General features: G+C 40.3%; 1 protein-coding gene across 1 annotated transcript in view; it reads left to right on the forward strand.

Moving 5' to 3' along the window:
- FAT4 (FAT atypical cadherin 4) overlaps window positions 1-24,102 on the forward strand; it is a 139,536-nt gene that overhangs the window by 78,067 nt on the left and 37,367 nt on the right. Inside the window, exons 5-7 of the mRNA XM_054392322.1 lie at window positions 3,852-4,774; window positions 5,502-5,676; window positions 21,163-21,343. Of these exons, the coding sequence (XP_054248297.1) occupies window positions 3,852-4,774; window positions 5,502-5,676; window positions 21,163-21,343 (1,279 nt within the window). The remainder of the gene's footprint in view (window positions 1-3,851; window positions 4,775-5,501; window positions 5,677-21,162; window positions 21,344-24,102) is intronic.

Below are 24,102 nucleotides of genomic sequence, written 5' to 3' on the forward strand. Positions count from 1 at the left end.
TGCTTCAAGCTCAAAGCACCTACATGCTTCGAGAAATCACGGTTGCTTCGAGAAATCACGGTTTATGCCCGAAAAAAGACTGAGCTAATCAAGATTATTCAGTAAATCAGTTTTTCCTCAGGAAATGCTGAGTTGTTGAACCCAAAACATTTTTGTGGGAACATAAATTTTCTGCTGATGGATAGAACTTTCCATGGCAAGAATTGTGCAACTGGTTTTGAGATCAAATGGAGAAAGTGAGTGAGAAGAGATTCCATAAGATAAGCCAACAAGTCAAAAATCATAACTTGGTGATACTGGCTCTTTTTGCATGGGTCTCTCTTTCACCACTCTTTCTAAAGCTTTTATTTTGTATAAACTAACTACAAACTGGAGGAGGACCTTGTGCTTGCATCATGCATATCCACAGAAGGGAGTGTTCCTTCAGACCCGTAGATAAATGGGTTTGTGTCTAATCTGTCTCCCTTTCTATTTCTTATGTTCCTGTTAGGAGTACAATATTTTATTTCAGATCTCTTTGGAAGTTCATTTCACTTAACCATTATGGGTCCATTTTCCTTTTCTCTTGCACCTCATACATTAATTCCCATCTGCATGCAATAGACGGGAACTATATCATAACACTGATATATCATTTTACATTCATCATGCACTCAGCTATCAGGGAAGCAAATGAGGATTTGAGAAGCAGTGCAGAGAACAGTCAGATATCTTGCCTTTTATATTTTCTGGCACACTTATTTTTCTAACAGTCTGGATTTAAACTTAATAGGGCAGAAATTTCATTCCCAAGACTGTGCCTGGTTGAGTTCCCCTTGGGACTGTAACTTCAGCAAATGTTATGATCTATTGGCGTTTCTGTTTCAAGCCCAAACTTGTTATCCTTTGTCATCTTACATTTGTCTGGAGTACAGAAATAGCTAGGACAGTGCTCCTCTGCATGTGGCTCACAGATAATGCACTCAATGCAGACAAATATTATTTCATTGATTGTTTGTATAAACTCATAGTTTGGAGGAGCTCTGAAAATACATTGTTTTATGATGAGATATGGCCTCTTGTTTGAGGCTGAACACTGATAAAAGACAAGCCTATGTCAATAGTGAAACTGCTCCAGTTTTCATTTTCTTGTCCAACACACCCCTTGGGAAGCAGTTGCTGTTTATCTCAGCTTGGACAGTTTCATATACACAGTAAATATCAGCTAAGGATGTTGGCTATTTACAGAGCAATAAAGAACTTGGTTTCCTTAAACACATTCATTCTGAGATTCAGATTTTAATTTTTTCCAAATTGAATGAGCAGGAAAAATCTCAGGGCAAAGCAAATACTTGTCTATATGTCAAAAAAGTATTCCTTCAGGCAAAATCCAGTGGTATTTTGCAGTTAGAATCCACAGTCTCATTAGTAAATAAATAAAAATAGAAACAAGACCCTTAAAACAGCATCATTATGAAATATGTGGCTCCCTGTCTGAGCTCTTTGATCAGATTAACCCTCAGATTAAATAACCCCAAATCTCAACAAAGAGGATGCCTCTGTATTCTTCTTAAGAAAAGACCAGCTCCAGACCTAAGGAGAAGTGATGGATGAAACCCACAATGCCAGCTTGTGTTTAAAAGAGTCCATTAAGTGGCACTTCGGGCTCCACTGATATTTAGATAACTCTCCTGCTTCACAGTTTAATCTATAGAAACATTAGCAGCATTGAAACTGATGAGAATACAGGACAAGGGATGAAAAGGTACATGGAGGTCAATTTGCAAGCAGTAAGTGCTATAGGAAGCAACATCACCATAAAAAACAGTGGGAAAAAGGAAAAAAAAGAGTAGTTTTAAGGAAATTTTCTTCTCTAAGATTTAATTCCTACCCATCAAGTCAGTTGATAAAAATCTTGAATTGCTAAAAAAGCCCTTTACTAAAATCAGAAGACCTTCATCCGTATAATTAGTCATTTGAAAACACAACCAAAAAATAATAATAATTAGAGTACTGTTAAACTGTCACAGAGCTTCACTTGATCAAAGTAATGTAGAAACACTAATATCTAGCATATAAATGTATTAATTTCTTTAATTCCATTAAAATGTCTTTGTCTTTCATGTTTGGCTCTATTTATTGTATAATTGAGTTCTTCGAAGAGAAGAGAGGGAAAGATTCCAATTAGAGTAGCCTCTGGGGAAAGGATAAGTAAGACAAGAGTTCCCAAGTCCAAATATAATCAATGGCAGAGATTAATAAATCTAATGTAGGAATAATTTTGTTATCTAAGCAATTCAGAGAGAGGAAACCTGAATAAAAATTACAAAATGCACAGCATAGCGATCAACTGCTTAAACAGAGAGCTTCGTTTCTTTATGTGAAAAAGTGAGTTTGAGAGATAAATTAGGAGTGAAGGGTCTGCTAATCTACTAATTCTCAATCACAGTTTTATGACCCAGACCCAAGAAAAAAAAAAAAGTAAAAATTAATTAAAAGACAGATAAATGGATGTTTGAATAGGTAAGTAGGTAGATATGTAGAAAGGTAGGTATGTAGGTAGGTAGATAGGTACATAAGAGAAGATTCATTTCAGTTAGATGTTCCCAAAAACTGGTTATTTAGCGTGAGGTCTGGAGTTGAAGCCATAACATGCATTTATAGCATACAGTAGCATACACCTGCCCCTTTGCTCTTGAGACCCCACCTTGAATACTGTGTCCAGTTCTGGTGTCTCCATCAAAAGAAGCATGCAGAGCTGTTAGAGCAAGTCCAGTGGAAGGCCATGAAGATCATCTGAGGGCTGGAACACCCTGTGAGAATATAGGGACCTTATAGTTGCCTTCCAATACCTGAAGGGATCCTACAGGAAAGCTGGAGAGGGACTTTTCATAAGGATGTCTAGCACTAGGTAAGGAGGAATGGTTTTAAGATGAGGCAGAGTAGGGTTAGACTGGATCTTAGGAAGAAGTTGTTCAGTATGAGGGTGGTGAGACTCTGGAATAGGTTGCATAGAGAGGTTGTGGATGCTTCCTCCCTGGGGGGGTATTCAAGGCCAGGTTGGATGAGGCCTTGAGCAGCTGAGTCTAGTTTATGGCAAGGGCCCATGGTGGGGAGGCTGGAGTAGACGATCTCTAAGGTCCCTTCCAACCTAAGCTGTTCTGTGATTTGTTTCCTGAATGGCATACTTAAGGTCATTTCACAGCCCTGTCAAGATTCAGAATGCATTTCCTTTACCAGAATTATAAATTTCTCCCTTGACCGTAATTGCTAGTTGTGTTTCCATCATAAGATGAGTCTTTGGAATACCATGCCGTATATGGGAAGCACAGCTCTCCCCACTATTCACTCTTGGCTTGGGAGTTTCTGGTTGTGGCTTTTTCTAACCGAGTGGAAGAATTCATGAAATAATTACATTAATAATAATGTTGCTTAGTTAAACTGAGGAGAACAGAGAAAAACAAACTTTCAGTGAGCAGCAGAACTACTGAGTCTTGGTTTCTGATGGAAAACCCCTCAAAACCTTTATCCCTAACCATTATAGATGGGGAAAAACTACCCATGTTGCCACCACGCAGCTTCTGCTGAATGAAATGCAGAGATGAACTTTGCTGGCTGTTCCCTCTGCAACTGCTCCAATTAACATCCTTCTTTCCCTCCCTGCCTCCCTCTTCAACTCTTGTCAGAAAATAATTATTTCAAAGGCTTCTTTTCCCCTGTGAAGCTTGGATGAAAAAATGGTGATGAGGAGGCTGAATAAGCAGCACAATTGTACAGTTCTCATTTCCATCAGAAACGAGGCCAGAAACATTTTTATCTAGGTCGGTGGGATGAATTCATATTCTCTACCTTTGTTCTCCTTGTCCCACCAGGCTCCAACTCCCAGCTGTCCTTCAGCATCGCATCCGGGGACAGCGCAGGGCACTTTGGCATTGACAACAGCGGGGTGCTGAGCATCAGGCAGCCTTTGGACCGGGAAAGCCAATCGTTCTACAGCCTCGTTGTGCAAGCCCACGACATGGCCCCTCTCCCAGCCTCCAGGTACACAAGCACAGCCCAAGTTTCAATTATCCTTCTGGATGTGAACGACAGCCCTCCAAGCTTCATCTCCCCAAAGGTGACCTACGTCCCGGAAAACACGCCGATAGATACTGTTGTGTTCAAAGCGCAGGCCACCGATCCCGACAGCGGCCCCAACAGCTACATCGAGTACAGCCTGCTCCGGCCCCTGGGAAACAAGTTCAGCATTGGCACCATTGATGGTGAAGTGAGGCTTACTGGGGAGCTCGACAGAGAAACCGTGTCCAACTACACCTTGACTGTGGTAGCCACAGACAAGGGCCAGCCGTCTCTTTCTTCATCTATGGACGTGGTGGTTATAGTCCTGGACATTAATGACAATAACCCTCTTTTTGCCCAAAAGCTTTATACAGTAGAGGTGAAGGAAAATACTTTGACGGGGACAGATTTAATCCAGGTGTTTGCTGCGGATGGAGATGAAGGCACAAACGGGCAGGTCCGCTATGCCATTGTCAGTGGGGATGCCAGCAGTGAGTTTCGGATTGATTCTGTGACAGGGGTGATAACGGTTGCTAAGCCTTTGGACAGAGAGAAGAAGGCCTCCTACACACTGATTGTTCAGTCAGCCGACCGCGGGAGCAGCCCCAGGACCGATACCACCACAGTCAGTATTGTTCTGAAGGATGTCAATGATTATATTCCCACGTTTGAACTTTCTCCCTACTCTGTGAACATCCCTGAGAACTTGGAGACACTCCCAAAAGTTATTCTTCAGGTGAGTCCCTTCAGCAAATAAATTATTTCCTACAATTGTTAGCATGCTTCAGTACATGGTGTTAATGTATAGTGTATTCCTTCCACAGTTAAAAAGGCACAAGCCAACTGAAAAGTTGCCTCCTGCTTATAATCCAACATTCAGTGGCCATTGAATTGGTTTCTTTTTTGTTTGTTTGGATGGGGGGGTTGTCTTGCTTGGTTTATAGCATGTTTATATCATGCTTTGGAGTTTTATATGTGCTTTCCTTACCTATCTTCCCACCTGCACTGGGACTTTCAGTTTGCTTTCTCTCATCTCAATTTCAACTGTCATGCAGCACACCTCTGAGTCTAATCGCTGCTGTGTGGGCCGAGACTCTCTGCTGGATACCAAAAGAGCATTAAATGAATTCAGGACATGCAATGTTTGCTGTGGTACAGAGCTCAGCCTGTACCAGATTATCTGTGTTTTTCACAGAGCCCCAACAGAGTCTTTACTGTATTTATGCTTGAGAAAAACGAGTAATTAGCTTTTAACATTTTCAAACTGTGTTTTGAAGGCCATCACCATTGTGTTAAGTAATTTTTACACCTGCAGCTAATTTATACTCACCTTTAAAGCAATTCACTGTATTAATGTGGATTGTTGTCATAGAGAGTATTTCCTGTACCCAAATAAAATATTGCAGACACTGTGTTCGTCAGTTCTTGAGATTTCTTCCTATGTGTTCATATTGCTTCTGTAGGTTGTGGCAAGAGATGATGATCAAGGCCTGAACAGCAAGCTTACTTATGTGCTGGTGGCTGGAAATGAGGAAGGAGCCTTTACTCTCTCGGCCAGTGGAGAGCTGCGCTTGGTGCAGAGCCTGGACCGGGAGGCAAAGGAGCAGTATGTGCTATTGATCACAGCTGCTGATGCAGGTAAAGCAAAGAGAGCAATTTCTGCTGGTGGAATCTTGTTGCCACATGAAAACATTGTTCTGGATAGCAAAGAAATATTTTGATGGTGGTCTGAAACTTTAGAGGATGGATATTGGTAGCCAAGCTTCAGCTGAGATCTCTGTGAGGAGAGATGGGCTTATCTAATGTCAAAGGGACTTTGGAAAGCAGGATTTTATCCTTATGTCTAGTTGTCTGATTAATAGGACTTACTATGGGTTTATGTAGGTTGATTTTTGCCCTGCGGTAGTAAGTGGTCCTACCTAGGTCATAAGACCTCCACATATGGCAATAGAAAACCTATATAAATGGCAATAAACCCCAATATAATGTTATCAGAAATGTGCAGACAAGTCAAATCAATGGCCAGAAAATCTCTATGGACTACTCAGTTAATCTTACCAAAATCATACTCCTGGAAAGTAATGACAATTTACGTTTCAATATTTTACTTCCCTTTGCTCAGCATCCGTTTGCTCTAGAATCTTAAAAGTATTCCAAGCTTCCTCAGCATGAAATGGGATGTGAATTCTTGACGTGAAGAGTAATTCCACTTTCACTTGAGGTGTCTGAGACAAAAATCAAAATTTTGATGTCAGCTTTTGGTTATGAATATTAGTAACAGAGACATCCTGCGTCATGTTCTGGACTCATCTCTGATCCCCCACAGTCTGAGGGATTTAATTTGCTGCAGAACTTATTCTTACTTTCTAATGATAAAAATAGACTCAAACCCAACTTGTTGACAAGTGGATACAGTTTTGTTTTCTGCCATCTTGTGTGCAGGATCTCATGTCAGTGACAACATCTATGGCTTGTATTTTCCTATTGCAGCAGTGCTCAGGTATTTCACAGCCTGAGCAGTGCTGAAGCTGAGAAACAGAGTTTTAGGACTTGATGTATTGTTTGTCTTGTGCTTTGGCTGGAGATGCTGTATTCTTTCTGTTTTTAAACTGGCTCTCCATTACTCTAGAGCCACAAACTGCTCACTTGTGACTTGGACTTCCTTTGGCTTGAATGTCCTTTTGTCCTTTCAGAAGCTGGAGCTGGATTTATAAGGGAAAGCAGACTCTTGATGTCTGTTTACTCTCCCAGTCCAAGCTGGCAGAATTCAGTTGGGACTGTACAGAACTTAGTAGCTCTAACTACAGAATACCCAAGCACTGAACTGGTAAGGGGTGTCACATGGACAACAGTTATTGTCCTCCTTGGAAAGAGGCAGGGAGTGAGAAGTCAGTTGTACCCCATGCCTAGCACTGTATGTAAGCCAAGGGTTTGACAAGAGCATATCTCTTCCCAGACTCTGGTTCCTAAAAAACATGACATCCAGGAGATTTACTCAACCATACCAAATGCAAATACTTATTTTTGTTGGGTGATCTCTGAGTTTCACGTAACCCAGGGGAGACTTTAGTACACAAAGTGTGCATGGGGCCTTTGCCATAAGTGGCTGACAAGAATAGCAGCATGTTTTATTAGTTCCTGCATTTAAACATGTAGATATTGTGCTGATTAAACACTGGTTGAAGCTATTTTATTTTCTTAATTTACTGTTCTCTTATAAAGCTAACTCACAAGTTTCCTTCTATTGGTGTTAAAAGGTACTAGCAAAAGTGTTCAGAATCAGATGTTCAGTAGTAAATGTAACTGTTCTACATTATATTGTGTTTAGGTTTACAGTCTTATTAATCCACTTTGATTTGATATAATTTTCAACCAGCCTGGCAAATAAAGCTTGATACCATCTTATGATTAGACTGAAGACTTGCTCTAAATTCATGCCGTCAAAGAATACATTGAAAACTATGTTAGTCATGATTTAGCCAAATTAAAACATCACAGGAAATAGTCCAGCTTCACTAGAAGTCGAATCCAAAACTTCTCTTGATTTCATGGAAGTAGAATGTGGTCCATAGTCATAATAGATGCCTTAAACATACTACAGAGTGAAGAAATTCTAGGGCATCTCTGTTATACTTGAGTTAGTCATACTGAGATTAAGCAGTCTATCTGATAAAGAGCACACTGACCTATAATTTGTTGGAGACCTCTTAAAAAGTCATATTTGTCACAGTAATGTGGAACAAACAGACCAGTTTACAGTCTCTGTTGAGCTGCATCACAAATTTTGTATTGCTGTAAATTATGTTCTCATATCCATAGAATGCACATGTACTTCAGCAGACATTTGGCAGCTTAGAAAAATATTATGTGGGAGGAAGCCTTTGTAAAAGACTTGCAGCTTATCACAAGAGGAGGAATGTATTTTAAAAAAAGAAAGGGTTTTGAAATATATAAAAGGTTACAAAAGCTATCAGTATGTGCATGTGGTGGATGTCCAGGTGGTAGCACACTGACCTTTGCAAGTCAGTCCATGCTTTGTTATATCAGGTAGTTCTGGCTGTACCTGCAGAAGGATGGCAATGACACAGTCTTGAAGTAGGTAAGAAAAGTGCTTTGAGGATTATGTTCTTGAGCAGCTGCTGAACACTTATAAAAGAAACTCTCAAAGGCATGTCCAACTCTTTGCCTAGTGTAACTCTTTCTTTAGAGTGTCTTCAGGTTTCATTTGTTGGGTGATGCTTAAGAAGGATTTTGCTTTCAGCCAGAAACAGGTACTGGTCCTCTGCAGGAAAGCAGTGCCTGCCAAAATGCTGAAGAAGGCAGACTTGGCTGAAATGATCCACATCCCTGTTATCTTTGAAAATAAATCAAGGGAATGGTATTATACTTTGCATTTTGAGTTTGGCTTTTATTAGCTGTAATAAACAGTCTCTTGGATTGTCTTTAGCAGGCCTAACAACAGTTTTGCCATATATGGTGCATCTTATTTAGAGTTGTTTTTAAATAGATAAAAATCATGGTAGACATCCAGATGTAGTTAACTCTGGAAATGTCTGGGTAGCACAACAAGGGCTAACTTCTGACTGTCCAACTTGCTTCCCGTTTTTCTTAGAATCTGCATTTCAATTTTTATAGGCTATACTGACTGATTTAAAACATTCAGAGATGATATCCTGCTCCTGTGGAAGTCTATGCCAACTCATCCCTTTCTCTCAAGGAAGCAGACAAAAACATGTTTAGACATGCACCTTTAGACATAAGAACTGATGGATTCCTAACTTGGCTTTGGCTGTCTTCCCAATCTCCCTATTCATAATCAAGGATTTCTTACTTTTCTTGTCTTTATTATCACTTTATCAACTTGTGACTGTGGTTCTTACAGCGTTACCCTAGCCTGGGATGCTGGCCCAGAAATCTTCATGCCACGCTGGTGTACTCATGCAGAGCCCAAATCTCACTCCTGGGCACATGAGAAAAGTTGTTGAATTATTAAGAGTTGAACTGCTCATACACATGGTGGGCAGGTCAGATGGGGACTGCTGGTTGGACCACATGCATCAGCAATGGAAATGTGGACAGTTGTTGTCCTGGCTCTGGCCCTACTATTCCTTGGCCTTACCTGCTAATCCTCCACCCAGTCCTCAGGGCGGATCTTAGGTCAGCAGTCTTCCCTCTGCTCTGGAGGAGGGAAAAGACTAATAAAACGTTTTCTGGTGCTTGGCTCAGTGATTTGTGGCCATGCAGCCTGCTCCATGCCCAGTTTCCACCAGACAGCCCGCACAAAAGTTCTTGGTTTCAGCTTTATAATCACTTTTCCCTTGTGTCTGCACTTCTACCCTGTTCTAACTTCTACTGGATCTCAGACACTAGGCTGCTGCTCTCAGTAGTGGCGATTTACAAAGACACAGAAAGCATCCGTCACTAGGAATGTTCAACATCTTCCAGAGCTGCACACCTGTGACTTTAGTCAAGAAATAAAACATCATTCAAGCCCAAAGTCCAGCCATTTCAGTTTAGAGTCGTTCTTTTGCAGCACAAGCTGTAAGAGCAGAGTGCATGAATTATAAATATAATGACAGGCAAGATGAGGGACTGTGGAATAACATGATAGTGTTTAGATTGCAGATGCTCCCCCCTCAAATGTCTGCTAACAGGAACGCCAAGAAACCTACATGCAGCTATTTGAATGTGTCTTTATGGGTCTGTTTCTACCACACAAATCATTTGTTTTGTTTCACTCTGCCCTTTTTCATGACAAAATGGTTGGGAATAGAGATTTTCTAGACTTCCCCCCCATCTGGTGGGGATGCAGCACTGGGTAAACATTCAGTTCTGGCACTATGACAAGAACTGGTGCAGCCACTTTTTATCATCCCTGTCTTTAACTGTTTGAGCAGTTTTCTGGAGCAAATGTTAGCATTCCAACAGTCCTCCTCCTTTTATTTATTGGTTTCAGGGATGTGGAGTAGCACATCTGGAAACCCTGCTAGCTGCCCAGAACTACTGTTTAAATAAACTACAACCACCATCTTTTGATTTGGTTGGTCAGAACGACCCTTTGCCACAATAAAATCCAAATCAAAATATGATGTTTCTAATTAGAAGCTGTGTTCCTGTGGGTTCTTTTATTTTTTTTTTTTTGGGGGGGGGGGGATTGTCTTTAATAATCTATGATTTAGATAAATAGTTCTGAAAGAAGGGAATCAATGGACTGATTATTGTATTTAGTTAGCTGTTCTTTGTATACATCCCTGAACTGTAGGAAAAACAACCATATGTTTTTTCTTTAGAAAATGTTGGCTCACAACTTCTGCATTCTTTCCCTCAAGAATGCAGGAGGGCAACTGAGCAGAGAGGTTACATCCTCCTCAGGAATTCACTTTTGAGACAGGCTTTTGGTTCCCTTCAATCCTCAAATCAAATGAAATCTGACAATGGAGTTGTGTTGGGTTTAAACACATTTTAAGGTATTTCCCAGTTTGGAACGACAAGGAAATGATGACTGTATTTTCTAGTGATGGTAAGAAAGAGTCTCAAGGGTTAACATTGTCTGAGATTTATGTGACTGGGCTTGAAGACATTTATATTCATCCTGTTTTCTTAGTGTATGCTGTATTTCTACTTAACAGGCAGTCCACAGCGTGCAAAGATGTTGCCCTAAAAGAATGAGTCGTATTGCAAAACCAAAGTCAGCTACTTGTAAATCTTAGTGCTGTCAACACAAGCAACTCACAAATTTCAGTTAGAAATGTCCATTTTGTCATGCTTTTTGTGCTAGTTCTAAATATAAACATTGCTTCAGGCTTTGGTGAGATAAATGGAGCTGGCGTACACTTACCTTGGTGCTTAGGAGTTTACATCATGATTGCTCTGTTCTGTGGTCCTGTTTTATGTGACAGCTGTTTCAAAATGAATCTTGGTTTCTGTCCCATCTCCATTTATTTCCATTCCCATGTGGAAGCTCTTCCTCATATCAATGTTATCTACTTGTGTCTAGTTTTACTGGGTTTATTATTTTACTAGTTTTATTAGTTTTGCTCTTTGCATGCTGGTACTGAAACAATTGTTTTAAGAGTTTTCAAGGATTTTTTAATTTATTTCTAAATCTCACAGTGGGAGAACTTACATGGTGACAGACTCATCATGAGTTCATAGTGTTCGTTTTGCCTTGCCATCATCTAAAATCAGGAGAGAAGAGAACTGAGAGTGGCATATTGTAGTTGTGGGAAGCTCATAGCAGGATCTTACCCTTTCACAGAGCCTAGAAACTGTTAGCACCTTTTAATTCTTCTCTAGAAGACAACTCAAAAAGTCATGTAGGAAGAGGGCTTATGCCAAACTCAGTCTGGTGTTCCCTAGAGAGTAGTTGTCAAGAAAGAGAGCATATCCACATCTATAAGATGTGACACTTTTACTCACCAAAGATGAAGGATTTTGCACATCCCTTCAGAGGGCCACCCCTCGAGATGTGCAGTCCAGCCCCAGAATACCACTTTAGGGATTTAGTCTTCTATTTGGTGTTAAACCTTCATTATTAAATCACTGTTTTCAAAATCATTCAGCAAGAGCCTCTGGGCTAAATCCAAGTGTGTGTGTCCTCTGGGAAGGGGTCTGAGAGGGGTATCAGTTCAGATTGGCCAAGAGCTCAGGCTGGCCAATACAAGCTGAAATATCTGTGAAAACAATGAGAGCTGTTCACTCAGGTTAAAATCATGGACAGAACTTCACTTTTGAAACCAGCTCAAACTGATGGTGGATTTTGTTTTGACAAGGCAAGCAGAGTTAGAAATACATCTTAAAGGTGTTGATTCTTTATAATTCAGATCTACTTGTGGACTTTTAGAAAAGTCTTCAGTTTAAGTGCATGCCTCTCCATTCAAACATTTCTTACATGTGCTATTCCCTTTTTGCTCTCTGTTGGAATCATGGAGAATCCAGTGAGTAATGTATGGATTTATTTAGGATGGCATAAACTGCTTGTAGCTGAGGTTTGTTGGGTAGGCTGTTCTCCATTTCACTGTGTTCAACAAAAGAAAAAGAAGTGAAATTATTATAAATAATGGGAGATCTTCCTGCTCTAGCAGGAACTAGATGATCCTCAGAGGTCCCTTCCAACCCCTACCATTCTGTGATTCTGGTTTTTCTGCTATCGTTGTATGTATCCAGTTACTGAACTGTACCCTTTAGAAGCATTATTCTTTAGAAACAGATCTTCAGAGGTTGTGTATTGCCAGATACAGAAACAAAAAGGATCTATGATAATATAATGCTTGATATGCAGGAGTTAGTAGATGATCAAAAGTTTCAGGGAAACAGGAATTTTCAGTTTGTAGATTTTCAGGCTGTTGCACTTCCTCTCTTATCTCTTCATTCATCCATCTTCCTATGATTAGTTTGGAATTTTCCAATGAAAATGAATGTTAAATGATTGTCCTTCTGCTTACATCAGTTTTATATGAAATTCTACTTCAAATGTGCTAATGAGTTCATGGAATGTGATTTGTTTTGCAGAAGAGTAAGATAATTAGGGCAGCAGTTATGCTATGCAGTTGCTCAGCCTTTAAGAAATACTGGGATTTTTCCAGACTTGATGATCTTAAACCATTGTTAAAATTAAACCTTGCACCTTATAAATTGAATATCTGCTAGTTCGTTCTTCAAATGCAAAGCTACAATTACAGGAAACTTTAATTGCAAAGATGAAACCAGTAAAACATGCACATATGGGCTGAACACTTCTCCTGCTGGTTAATCTTCACTATTTATACAGGGTGGTTTAAAAGCATAATTCAAAATCCTGTATTACAGGAATTTCGCTGTGGGATACTCAGGAGTCACAAGCAGTCAAAAATTGCCTTAGTCAGCAGCCCCTGCAGGAGCCAGCTTCTCTGTTTTTTCTGTTTACAGCAATAACTTATAACAAGGAGAATTAATTTGGTGGGTTTGAGAAAATATTTTTTTAAGTCTCTGCCTTTCTTTTAAGTTGTAGTTCCACTTTCTTTAAATCTTACTTGAGTCACCAGAAGCCTTAGTGGTGCACAGAGTCATACCAAACTTCCCAGACCCTCCTGAAACAAGTAGTCCTTGCACAAGGGCAGCTCTATCCCAACAGTCCCTTTGTTTTCCTAAGTACTATAAAACCAGCTTTAGGAAAAACAGAAGAGGGCCACCAAGACAATCAGAGGGCTAGAGCACCTCTCATGTGAAGACAGCCCAAAAGAATTGGGGCTGTTCAGGCTGGAGAAGAGAAGACTGTGGGGAGAGCTTAAAGCTGCATTTCACTATCTGTAGGGGACCTACAGGAAGGATGGAGAAGGACTGTTTAGAAGGGCTAGTAGCAATAGGACGAGGGCTAACAGTTTGAAACTGGAGCAGGGTAGAATTAGGTTGGACATAATGAGGAGGTTCTTTACAATGAGAGTGGTCAAATACTGAAACAGATTGCCCAGGAATATAGTTGAGGCCCCATTCATGGAGACCTTCAAGATCAGACGTCATGTGGCCCTGGGCAGCCTAATCTACTTGGAGGTGTCCCTGTGCAGGGGGGGCTGGACAAGACGACCTTTGAGAGTCCCTACCAACCCAATGCAATCTGTGCATCTCCAGTCAGGATGAATATTTATGGTGTCATCTTGTAAAAAGAACTACTGATTTTTCTTGTTCCACATATGCACTTTCTTTTCTATTCCCAGTAAATAAGTTAATTTAAGGTCACCCACATTGAAAATCAAGTTTTGTGTGCAGTGGAAATCCAAAGTACAATACATGCTAGGTGCATTTTACCTTGGTCTGGCTCCACGTTTAGTTTAAACCTCGCCAGCTGTGTGAGGCTCAGCACCACTCTGTCTGCATTTAAATGCATTTAGAAAGATTGGCTGCTTTATTGTGAGAAAGACCTTGTTTACTTGAGTGAAAAAGTTAATGCTGGGTAATAACACATACAGCTTCTAGTCCAGGGACTCATTCACTGAGTGTTTGACTGGAGCAGTGAAATCCGCTTTGTTGCAAAGCAACACGTTTCGGTGGAGCAAAAATTCCGTTCCTGTTAAATCGCTTTCCAATTTTCAGGATAATGATGTGTTTAATTTACCACAAAACATGGTAAACTGCCTGTAGTAGAAGTTTCAATTCATCATTTAGATTCATTTTATTTAATTTTAATCTCCTCCTCCCCCCTTTTTTTTCCCCCTCCATTTTAGTGAAGAATATCTTTAGGGTTTTTTTTGCTTTAGTTGATTGTTAGTTTTCTAGCATTAATTTTGATGATTTCTTCCCTGACTTCTGAAAGGAATAATAGTTTTACTATCTGCTGTGCTAGCCATGGCACAGACAAGACCCAGAAGCCATTAAAGCTTCAGACAATGTATGGGTAATGTGCTGAACACATTCTCCTGTTTCTGATATTTACTCTGAGCCACGCAGTACCACACAGCCAAGATAATTTCCAATACTGTCATCTTTTCTGAGCCTTCTCAAAAAATGTAAATGGATTTGCAAGTTTCCTTCAACTGTTTTCTTTTACTACAAAGTCTCTTAATCATTCTCCACTCGTCCTTGTGTCCAGCTAGGGTGTGCAGAGCTGAACATACACTGGAACAGATGGCACCATATGTTTGGGGATTACAGGGAGCCTAGACAGCTTACCTTCTCTGTTTCCTAGGGCAAGGGTGGATGAAGGTGCTGGAGCATGGCCAAAGAAGAACAACAAAGCTGGTGAAGGGTCTAGAGAACAAGTCTTATGAGGAGTGGCTGAGGCAACTGGGGTTGTTTACCCTGGAGAAGAAGGGAGACCTTCTAGCTCTCTACAGCTACCTGAAAGGAGGTTGGAATGAGGTGGGGGGTCTGTCTCTTCTCCTGAGTAACACACAATAGGATGAGACAAAATGGCCTCAAGGTGCAGAGGAGGTTTACAATGAATATCAGGAAAAATTTCTTCACCAAAATGGTGGAGTCGTCATCCTTGAAGGTGTTTTAAAGATGTGTCGATGTGGTGCTGAGGGCTATGTTTTAGTGGTGATCTGACAGTGTTAGGTTAATGGTTGAACTTCATCATCTTAAAAGCCTTTTCCAACATAAAAAATTCTATGAAGACAGTAGGTGGCAGTTCCTTCTAAGTGTGCATGAGCAGGCCAAGGCAAAAGTGAAAGAATTCTTTAGGTACATCCCTTATGGATGACTTCATAGCTTGGAGGTATTAGCACAAATTAGGGGAATGAGTGACTTATGGTGAGTTCAATCAGAAACACAGATTGTCTTCTCTTTGCTCCTTATCCTGCATTTCAGAATTAGGGATCGTCAGGTTAAGTGCCATTTCTCCCCATCATCACTTTCCTGCATTTTATTTCCTTTCTTCTACTTGCACTGCTGTGCATAGCCAATATTTTTCACCCCCCTTCTCCTGGATGGGAGAAGGAAAAAGCTGAGAAGGCTCATTATTGTTTCTCAGCTGACACATTTCTAATGTTATCATGTTTTTGTGGCAATCAGCTGGAAAAAGGTATTGGTGAATGGGGCAGAAGACCAGTTTGTAAGTCTTTTCCAGTTCTGCCTTGTTGGGAAAAGTGAAGTCCTGCCCCTGTGCTGCCCCATGATTCCCCATGGCTGTTTCTTCATGTCACCTTCTAAAATGTCCCATGACATTTCTCTCCCATGATGCAGAGAACTAAAGCCTAGTGCTGACCAAGCCCGACTTGACCTCCTGTAACCTCCCCCTGTAACTCACCCTCTACCACGGGCCTCCAAGGAGCAGGCTCCCAAGGTCTGCTCCTTCTCTTCATCCCCAGACAAATGTTTACTTGCAGATGTAAGCAAAAAGCTTAATTTTTTGGAAGAACATCCGTGGGAAGCAATTTTCTTCCTGAACTCAGTGTTACTATTTTGACACTATCCCAGGTTAATCTTTACTTCCACAATGATGTGTGGACATTTGTGGGACTGTCTGCTTAATGTATATGTACATCTGTCACCTAGAAAATAAACTGTTCAGTTCGTAGAAACAGACCACAGCACACAGAGATGGGAACTTCAAAATAATAATATGAATAATAACATATTACTGTCATCCTCTTCTAAATTGTAAAGATTTGATATTCACTGAACCATCAACCCAATCTCTCCCATTTAGTTAATATAGTTAACTTTATGTTCTCTGGTTGTTAATCATTGGATCACAGAATGCTAGGGGTTGGAAAGGGACCACCAAAGATCATCAAGTCCAGCCCTCTTGCAAAGCAGGACCACTTAGGGCAGGTCACACGGGAATGTATTCAGGTAGGTTTTGAAGCTCTCTAGAGAAGGAGACTCCACAACCTCTCTGGGCAGCTTGTTCCAACACTCTCACAGTAAAGAATTTTTTTCTCATGTTGAGATGGAATTTTCTGTGTTTGAGTTTGCATCCATTGCCCCTCATCCTATAACTGGGTATCACTGAAAAGAGACTGGCTTCATCCTTCTGGTAGCCACCTTTCAGATATTTCAGGACATTGATAAGGTCCCCTCTCAGCCTTCTCTTCTCTAGACTAAACAGCCCCAGGTCTCTCAGTCTTTCCTCATAAGAGAGATGTTCCAGTCTCTGAACCATCCTTGCAGCTCTCTGTTGAAATCTCTCAAGCAGTTCCCTGTTTCTCTTGAACTGGGGAGCCCTGAACTGTACACAGTATTCCAGATGTGGTCTAACTAGAGCTGAGTAGAGGGGGAGGACAAGCTCTCTTGACCTGCTAGCCACACACTTCTTAATGCACCTAAGTATATCTGTCTTCTTGGCCACAGGGGCACATTGCTGTCTCATGGGTAACTTCTTATCAACCAACACTCCAAGGTCCTTCTCTGTGGAGCTACTCTCCAGCAGGTCAACCCCTAACCTGTACTGGCGAATTTGATGATCCTTTCATACCTCTGCCTTCCTAGAAAACTTTTTGTTCAACATGGGTATCCCAAGCCTCTGTGAAATGTGGTATTTGGGGTTTCAAAAGCAACCTACTAGTAGTATAGGACTAGAGAAATGCTTTAAATAAGAGGGTTCTGACAAAGAAATAGTTTCTGTTTCTGCATAAAGATATTTCAGACTATTATGAAAAATTGGTAGAAATTTCAGTGCAAGTTCACTAAAGGAAAAGTGTAGGTTGGTTTGTGGCTCTGGCCCTCAGGGCTGTTTGTAGGAGTACCAAGAGGCTTGTGTGGCTGTGTACAGCAGTTTTGTGTAGGTTTGGGTCTTTGTCTATTATTGCAGAATTTGCAGAAAGTTTGCTACAGTTATTTAAGCAAAACCTTAAGTGCAGTTTGAATCCAAAAGGGATGATGCTCTAGCATAATAGCAATAACTGACTAGGGGAAGATTTGCTATCGAAGCAAAACGAAGAAATCTGGGAACTCAGCCTAACCATGGAAACTACTTCTCTCACCACAAATATGACATGTACATTTTATGAAGCCTACTTATTACCAGGGGCCAAATCCTGTGGTCCTTATGCAAGCAGAACTTTCACTGGAAGTTCACTGAGGACGGTCGAATTTGGCCCCAAGCTATTGCTTTTCCATCGAAAATTACTTCATTTGTAATTTCCTCTTCTTATATTTCCCAGTAACTGCAGAAATGTGAGCAAGTCATTTAATCTAAAGTGAACAAAAGCTTTGAGGACTCTAAAACTGCAATTATATCTCTCAGCGTAATAGAATAAAAGAGTCAATTTGTGGACGTGATGTTTTACTTAGAGGGGAAAAAAAAACATATTTGGGTAACTACATTGACAGGAAACCAATGTAAATATTGGGAGGTTTTTCCATCTAAGTAAAATGAGAAAGACTTCGGGTTTTGAACTGAAGAGCAGTGACTTGTGATGTTACTAACAGCTGAATTAATATTGGACTTCAGGGATGTTTCTGTGAGCCACAAGCCAGTGCTGAATGAGATCTGGGTTACTTACATTACCCTAGCTAATTTTATTAGTGTGCTGCTCAACCTTGGCTGGTGTATTCATTTCTCTCAGGTTAATGCAAATATGTCCATACTGCACCATACAGTTCCTTGTAGGTGCATCCAGCAGGGAAGTGGACTCAGGAATAATGACATGGAATATACAGGGGACTGAGGCAAGGGCTGGGATTTGACCCTTGCAGCGTGCGTTTGGTACTCTGCGAATTCAAGTTCCTCAGAGAGTAAATGAATGACTCAAAAGCTGCTGCTATCAGTGTAATTCTCAGCAGAATACCCATAGCCCTGAAGCAGCTCTTGCATTTGACATCCCTTTTGACCATTTCTGTTGTGTGGCCAAAGATTTAATAGCCATGCAGGGGAAAGAACGAGCCCATTGCGACATTTTACTATTAGCATAAGTCCAAGCCAGCAGGCATGAACGTGTTGTTCTTCCCGTTCTCCTCTCTTCTCCAGAGCCATGAGTGTAGCTAGCGAAGCTTGAGCCTGAGCTCAGTGTCCCAGCTGAGAATGGGCCAGTGTACAGAGCTATGGTGGACTTACTCCCGTTTCCCCAGCACTGGGCTAACTCTGAAGGCACTACCAGTGCAGTTCATTTGTGTGAGTAAACCAACGGTGTGAATTTTCTAGCTTGTGGCAGCAAATCCATTGACCTCATCAATGTTTATAGATATTTAAAGGGTGAGTCCCAAAAGGATGGAGTCAGGCTCATCTTGGTGGTGCCCAATGACAGGACAAGGGGCAATGGGTTGAAGTTGAGGCATAGAAAGTTTCACCTAAATATGAGGAAAAATGTTTTCCCTGTGAGGGTGATGGAGCACTGGAACAGGCTGCCTAAGGAGGTTGTGGAGCCTCCCTCTGTGGAGATATTCAAAACTCTCCTGGATGCGTTCCTGTGTAATCTAGTGTAGGTGATCCTGCTCTGGCAGGGGGGGTTGGACTAGATGATTTTTCAAGGTCCCTTCCAGCCCCTGAAATTCTGTGATTCTGTGAAAACAATTGGGCTTCAGGTTTTAGCTGCAAGTTAGGCTCCTTTTTCAGACTGAGTTGTGGTCCTGATGCACTTTGAATGTGAGTTGCCCAAGATTAATTCCTGAATTATATATAAATTGTTTAATCACCTGTGAGACTTTACAACTTTCAACTTTTCATTTCATTAGTTGCAAGATTAATGTCAATTAGATGTGTTTGGAAGGCCAGGGCTTGATGACACATGCAGCAAACACCACTGAGGACTCTGTTTCATTTAATGCAGTAATAATAAACACTCCACAGGCAATATTTCAGCAATCAAGAATGCTTTTGCAGTCTTTTCTATCTATATGCGTTTGGCTAAATGACAAAATTGGGAGGAGAAAAAAAAGAGGTAAAAAATGAGTCAGACTTATTGCCTTAATGTAACCTTCCTGGATAAAGTATATTAATTGGCAAAATGAATGACCTCAGACTAGAGCAGAGAAAGGCCTCCATTGTGCATGGCCACGGCATGAGAGCTGTACTCTTTGGCTTGCACCTTCTTTCCTCGGTGTCATGATCCATCCCGTCCCATCCGCAGGCTCCAAAATCAGCCTTGTGAGATTTATAGCACCTTTCAATTGGAAGCCCTTTTGTTCAGTCAGTTTATACATTAAGCCAAGTTCCTTTGAAGCATTTTATAGAATCATTTTGGTTGGGAAAGACCTTGAAGATCATTGAGTCCAACGATAAGTGCAGTGGAAAAACTCCGTCCTTTGCAGAAGCTATTCCAACCTTCTTCCCATGATGCAGAGTGGTACTTCTTCAGCCTGCAAGGGTTAACATGTGGGAAAATTGATCATTATTTCTTCTTTTATACAAGAACTTGGTGTCTGGAGCACCTTGTCAGGACCACATGAGACCCAAGAGCCTTCTACCTTCTTAAGGTTGAGGTCCAGCAATAACCTCAGGTAACAGCGACCTGATCATCTGCTGGGTTGGAAGGACTAGGGCAGTCAGACAGAGGCTGTGCCTGTGTTTCATCAAATGACAGCTCCATGTAATATGCTTGCTTTGCAGCAAGGACTTGAAACAGTCTCTTGCCCAAAGCATTTCATTATCGGAGCTTTTTTCCCAGTCCAGCAAATGCTGAATTGTTGTATCTGTTTGAGACTGAAGAGGAAAGCAACCCAATCTTGAGTAAAACAGGCATGGTCATAATTTCTCTTTTGAATAAAAGGGGTCATAACTCATGTGTTGTATGCTCTACTTTCACTGTCTCCTTCTCCTTTTTGCAATGTATTCGAAGAAAGGAACAATTTTTTTTTTTTGAGCCCCTCATTTGGTTAGCAGAAGATGTCTTGCCGATTGTTGGCTGAAAATAAGTGTAATAGACTGGCAGAACTAACATGAACTTATAAAACTCTTCCTTGTTGTTTTCTTTTTTTTTTTTTTAATTTGACAAAGGACAAGCTTAAGAGAACAAACACAGAGAGATTGCACATGAATAAACATGCTATTTCTGCTCATCAGAGTTAAGTATTAGAATAACAAGGAGGATGAAAGCCATAGGTTAAATAAGTTCAGACCAATTTCCCCTAAGCCAATATCCCTTCCGAGCGAGCATTATTTGCTGCTATAGTTGGTTGCTTCCATGGAGAAATCAAATTTGAATGGGGCTGAAGACTCTGCGACCTTCTCATCCGCTCGGAGAAGGTCTCCCCAGGTCAGGGGTATGACCGGCAGTGGAAAATCCATGTGGAAAGCTGGGGTTTGCCACCGTTTCCACTCTATTTGTTCTGCGGACAAATAAATTAAGGGCTGGAGTCTTCATGGCTGTCAGTGTGCCACCTTTGAATGTCTTCTCTTAGAGAAATAGGAAAGCCAACCACATGTTCAAATTGATCCTAATTGTTACAGGAAGGCTTCTGAGCAGTTCCAAGACCATCTTTTTCCACTGAGTTTGAATTACAAAATATTTCTGGAATTAGATGGAGCAAGAAAAATAACTTCTTTTTTTTTTTTTTTTGGTCTTTTTTCTTTTTTTTCTTTCATAACTTGTACTTTATGTCAAGACGCCTTTGAAACAAATCTGACCTTGTCCTCTGTGTTGAATTGGCTTTCTTGCTCTGTGAACTGTGACATGCTCAAGCGTTAGGCTTTAAATCGGGGTTGGCAGACCTTGGATTAGCAGGGTGGTATTTGTAACCTTTAGCGTTTTGCATCTCGCTTTCCTGCAGGATCTCCTGCCCTCACTGGCACTGGAACCATTGCTGTCACGGTCGATGATGTCAATGACAATGTCCCCTCATTCGCCTTTAATGTGTATTCTGCCACTGTTCTGGAGGATGCTCCTACGGGGACAGATATTTTGCTCGTAAACTCCTCAGATGCTGATGCTTCTACAAATGCTGTTATTAGGTAGGTCATTTGCTCTTGCTGTGTGTAACACTGCCTCATACCTTGCCTGAAGATTATTTCATTTCCCCCAACGTTCATCACCAACGTGTCATAAAGCTGTAAGACATAGAAGGACAGCTGTGTTTGTGTAGATAAATTATTTCAACAAATCTGGACTTTTTTTTTTTATATATATATTGTTTATAAGCTTTTAAAAATATGTTAAGGAGAAATAGAGGTGCAGTGTTATTTTAGCTTTTAATAAGTGAAAAGCAAATTAACTGGTGCTTGAGGGTAATTGTCAGTAGCTTAGATTTATAGTCCTCAATGAATATAGAGGTAGACAAATTTAAATAAATAAATAAAAATGAAGAAAGAACCCCTGGAACTCAACAAAACATAAATGGACTGAGCATTTCAGCTTGCAGTGTTTGTGTATGGATTCTCTGTGGAAAGGAATAGGATGTAGACAACCATCAAATACTTACGTCTACACAAACATCAGCTGTAAAAACCACATTTGCTGCAAAAGCTGGCTTTGGGGGCACAGTTAAATAGCAAAATATCTTTTTTCCAATTATGTTCAAATGTAGCCACTCACCCTAAGAAAACTGCAGAATGTATTTCGCTGCTCCAGTCACCTTTAAACTTCAAAGCTAGGCAAATCTGGAAATCAGTTTCACCTTTTTTGCATAAATATGTCCAAACCAGTGTTAATTTTGTAATAGCATACATATGTTTGAGGATGGCTTCAGTATCTTCTTTTGAACCTTACATCGTTTTTCAGACTAACTGTAGTTTAGATGATTGCTTATCCAGACCTATGCTTTTATAATAAATTAGACAAGCAGGTACCATATCACCCAACATGCTAATCCACACTTCACATGAGATGCTGCAGACCACTGAACAGTCCACAGCAGCTACAACTTGCCTTGCTACTGCTGCCTTCGCATCTTGTCATGTAGTCAGTAACTTCCATTGAAAGCCAATATGTTCCTTGGTCAATCAGTGGTCAGTTAATGTCTTCAGTTTAGAAGGAAAATTCTGTGAGGCAAGGCATAAAATTTATGCCATTCAGTAAAAAGCTAGAATGTGGCATTTTTGCTTTAAATGCCAAATGGTTTGCAGAGCTCAGTTGATGCAATTTAGCTGGGCACTGGGCTGAACACTAGTTATTCCCAGTTTCACAGAGAAAAGTAATGAAGATGCTGAATGGCAGTGACAAGCTGAAGATTATCCACTGATTTATTGCAAACAGAATAGAAAGCAGATTCGTATTAGTTATTAATCGGTCATCTCAGCACATTTAACTATTGTGACTTCAAACATCTGTGTCTCTATTTCCAGACTCATAAAACAGAATAGAAAAGAAACTTCTTTATTTACTTTTGTTAGTTCACCTCAGTTCACTCTTCAAAGTGCATAAGAATATTCCTGTGGTTGTCACTTATTTAAAAGAGAAAAAAAAAAAAGGAAGTAAAACAAACCAGAGCTATGTTATGTCAAAGCAAGTGTGTATAAAACGCTGTCATATTTTCTTTCCAGCTAGCTACAAGCCAAAAATAGAAACTTGATGTTTTGGCATCTTTAAATATTTGAAAAGCCTCCAAAATTACTATTTATTAAGTTGTGAAACAATGAAGGTTTTAGTTCTATTCAATCTTACCCTAAGAAACTACTTCTGGCAAGCTCCTTTAGAAAAAAGAATTCCATACAAAGCATGAATGATCCTATGATCACATTGCATAATCAGACATTATCAGGGTTCTTCAGTGTGGTTGAATTGGTTTCATATCTCTGCCATTAGTCTTAGTCATTCACTCAGTACCTTGTAGTAGAATAGTTGATAAAAATATTTTTTTCCTTTTTTAAGTAGATATTTTTAAATAGTTTTCAGGTTTTGTTTTACACTTTTTAGACTCGGGGAAAATACTTTGTTTTACTTGGATGGAATTTGTCCAGATTCAGCATTCAAAGTAATGCAAATCTTAAGTATAGAATCACAGAAGAGTAGAATGATTTGGATTGGAAGGACCTCCACGTCCAGACATGCCAGTTCTTCTTCTGTTTTGAAGTTTTAGGAGTTTGGGGTTGGATTTTTGTTTGGGTTTTTGGTTTTTGGCTTGGATTTGGAATTTTTTGGTAACTATGCTGGGACACACTTGCCTTGTCTAGTTGATTTGCATGCAGTGATACTCAGATAGAAATCAGAATATCCTGTGGCAAATTTAATTTGTCTTTAGTCTTCTCTATTTTTAAATTTTTTTTGAGAGGGCTTTCATATCTTTCCTATGCTAAAGCAAGAGCTGTTCTGTACATGTGGAAATGTATAGAACATTTATCTTCTGCATCACCTCACACAGGGTTAAAACATTGCACATCACAGATGAAGTTTGCCTGCTGGTATTTAGGGAGATTTAAGTGGTGCTTTAGGCTTTGTGCACATGCTTTCCACCCTAGATGAATATTGCTGTGGCTGGAGAATAATTACATATGGCCATCATATTATATCATAATTAAGCAATTAAAGAATGCTCATGGCATTCTGTAGCAATTAATGGCTGAGCAAGAGAAGTTGCCACAGCTTATTACACAGGCTGGCTGTCAGTCCTCTAGGTAAAGCTTCTGGCCTTTGTTACTACTTCTCTCATAAATTGTTCTGATTTGAAAAAGGTGAAGAGAGGAGTGTTGCTTTCTGTCATAAAAGCCATTTTCTTCTGAATTGTTCATAGAATCCTATTCCTCAGAAAAGCTTGTACTGTGCTCTACCAGGCTTC

Source organism: Indicator indicator, chromosome 25 (genome assembly GCF_027791375.1).
Source record: "Indicator indicator isolate 239-I01 chromosome 25, UM_Iind_1.1, whole genome shotgun sequence".
Taxonomy (NCBI): Eukaryota; Metazoa; Chordata; class Aves; order Piciformes; family Indicatoridae; genus Indicator; species Indicator indicator.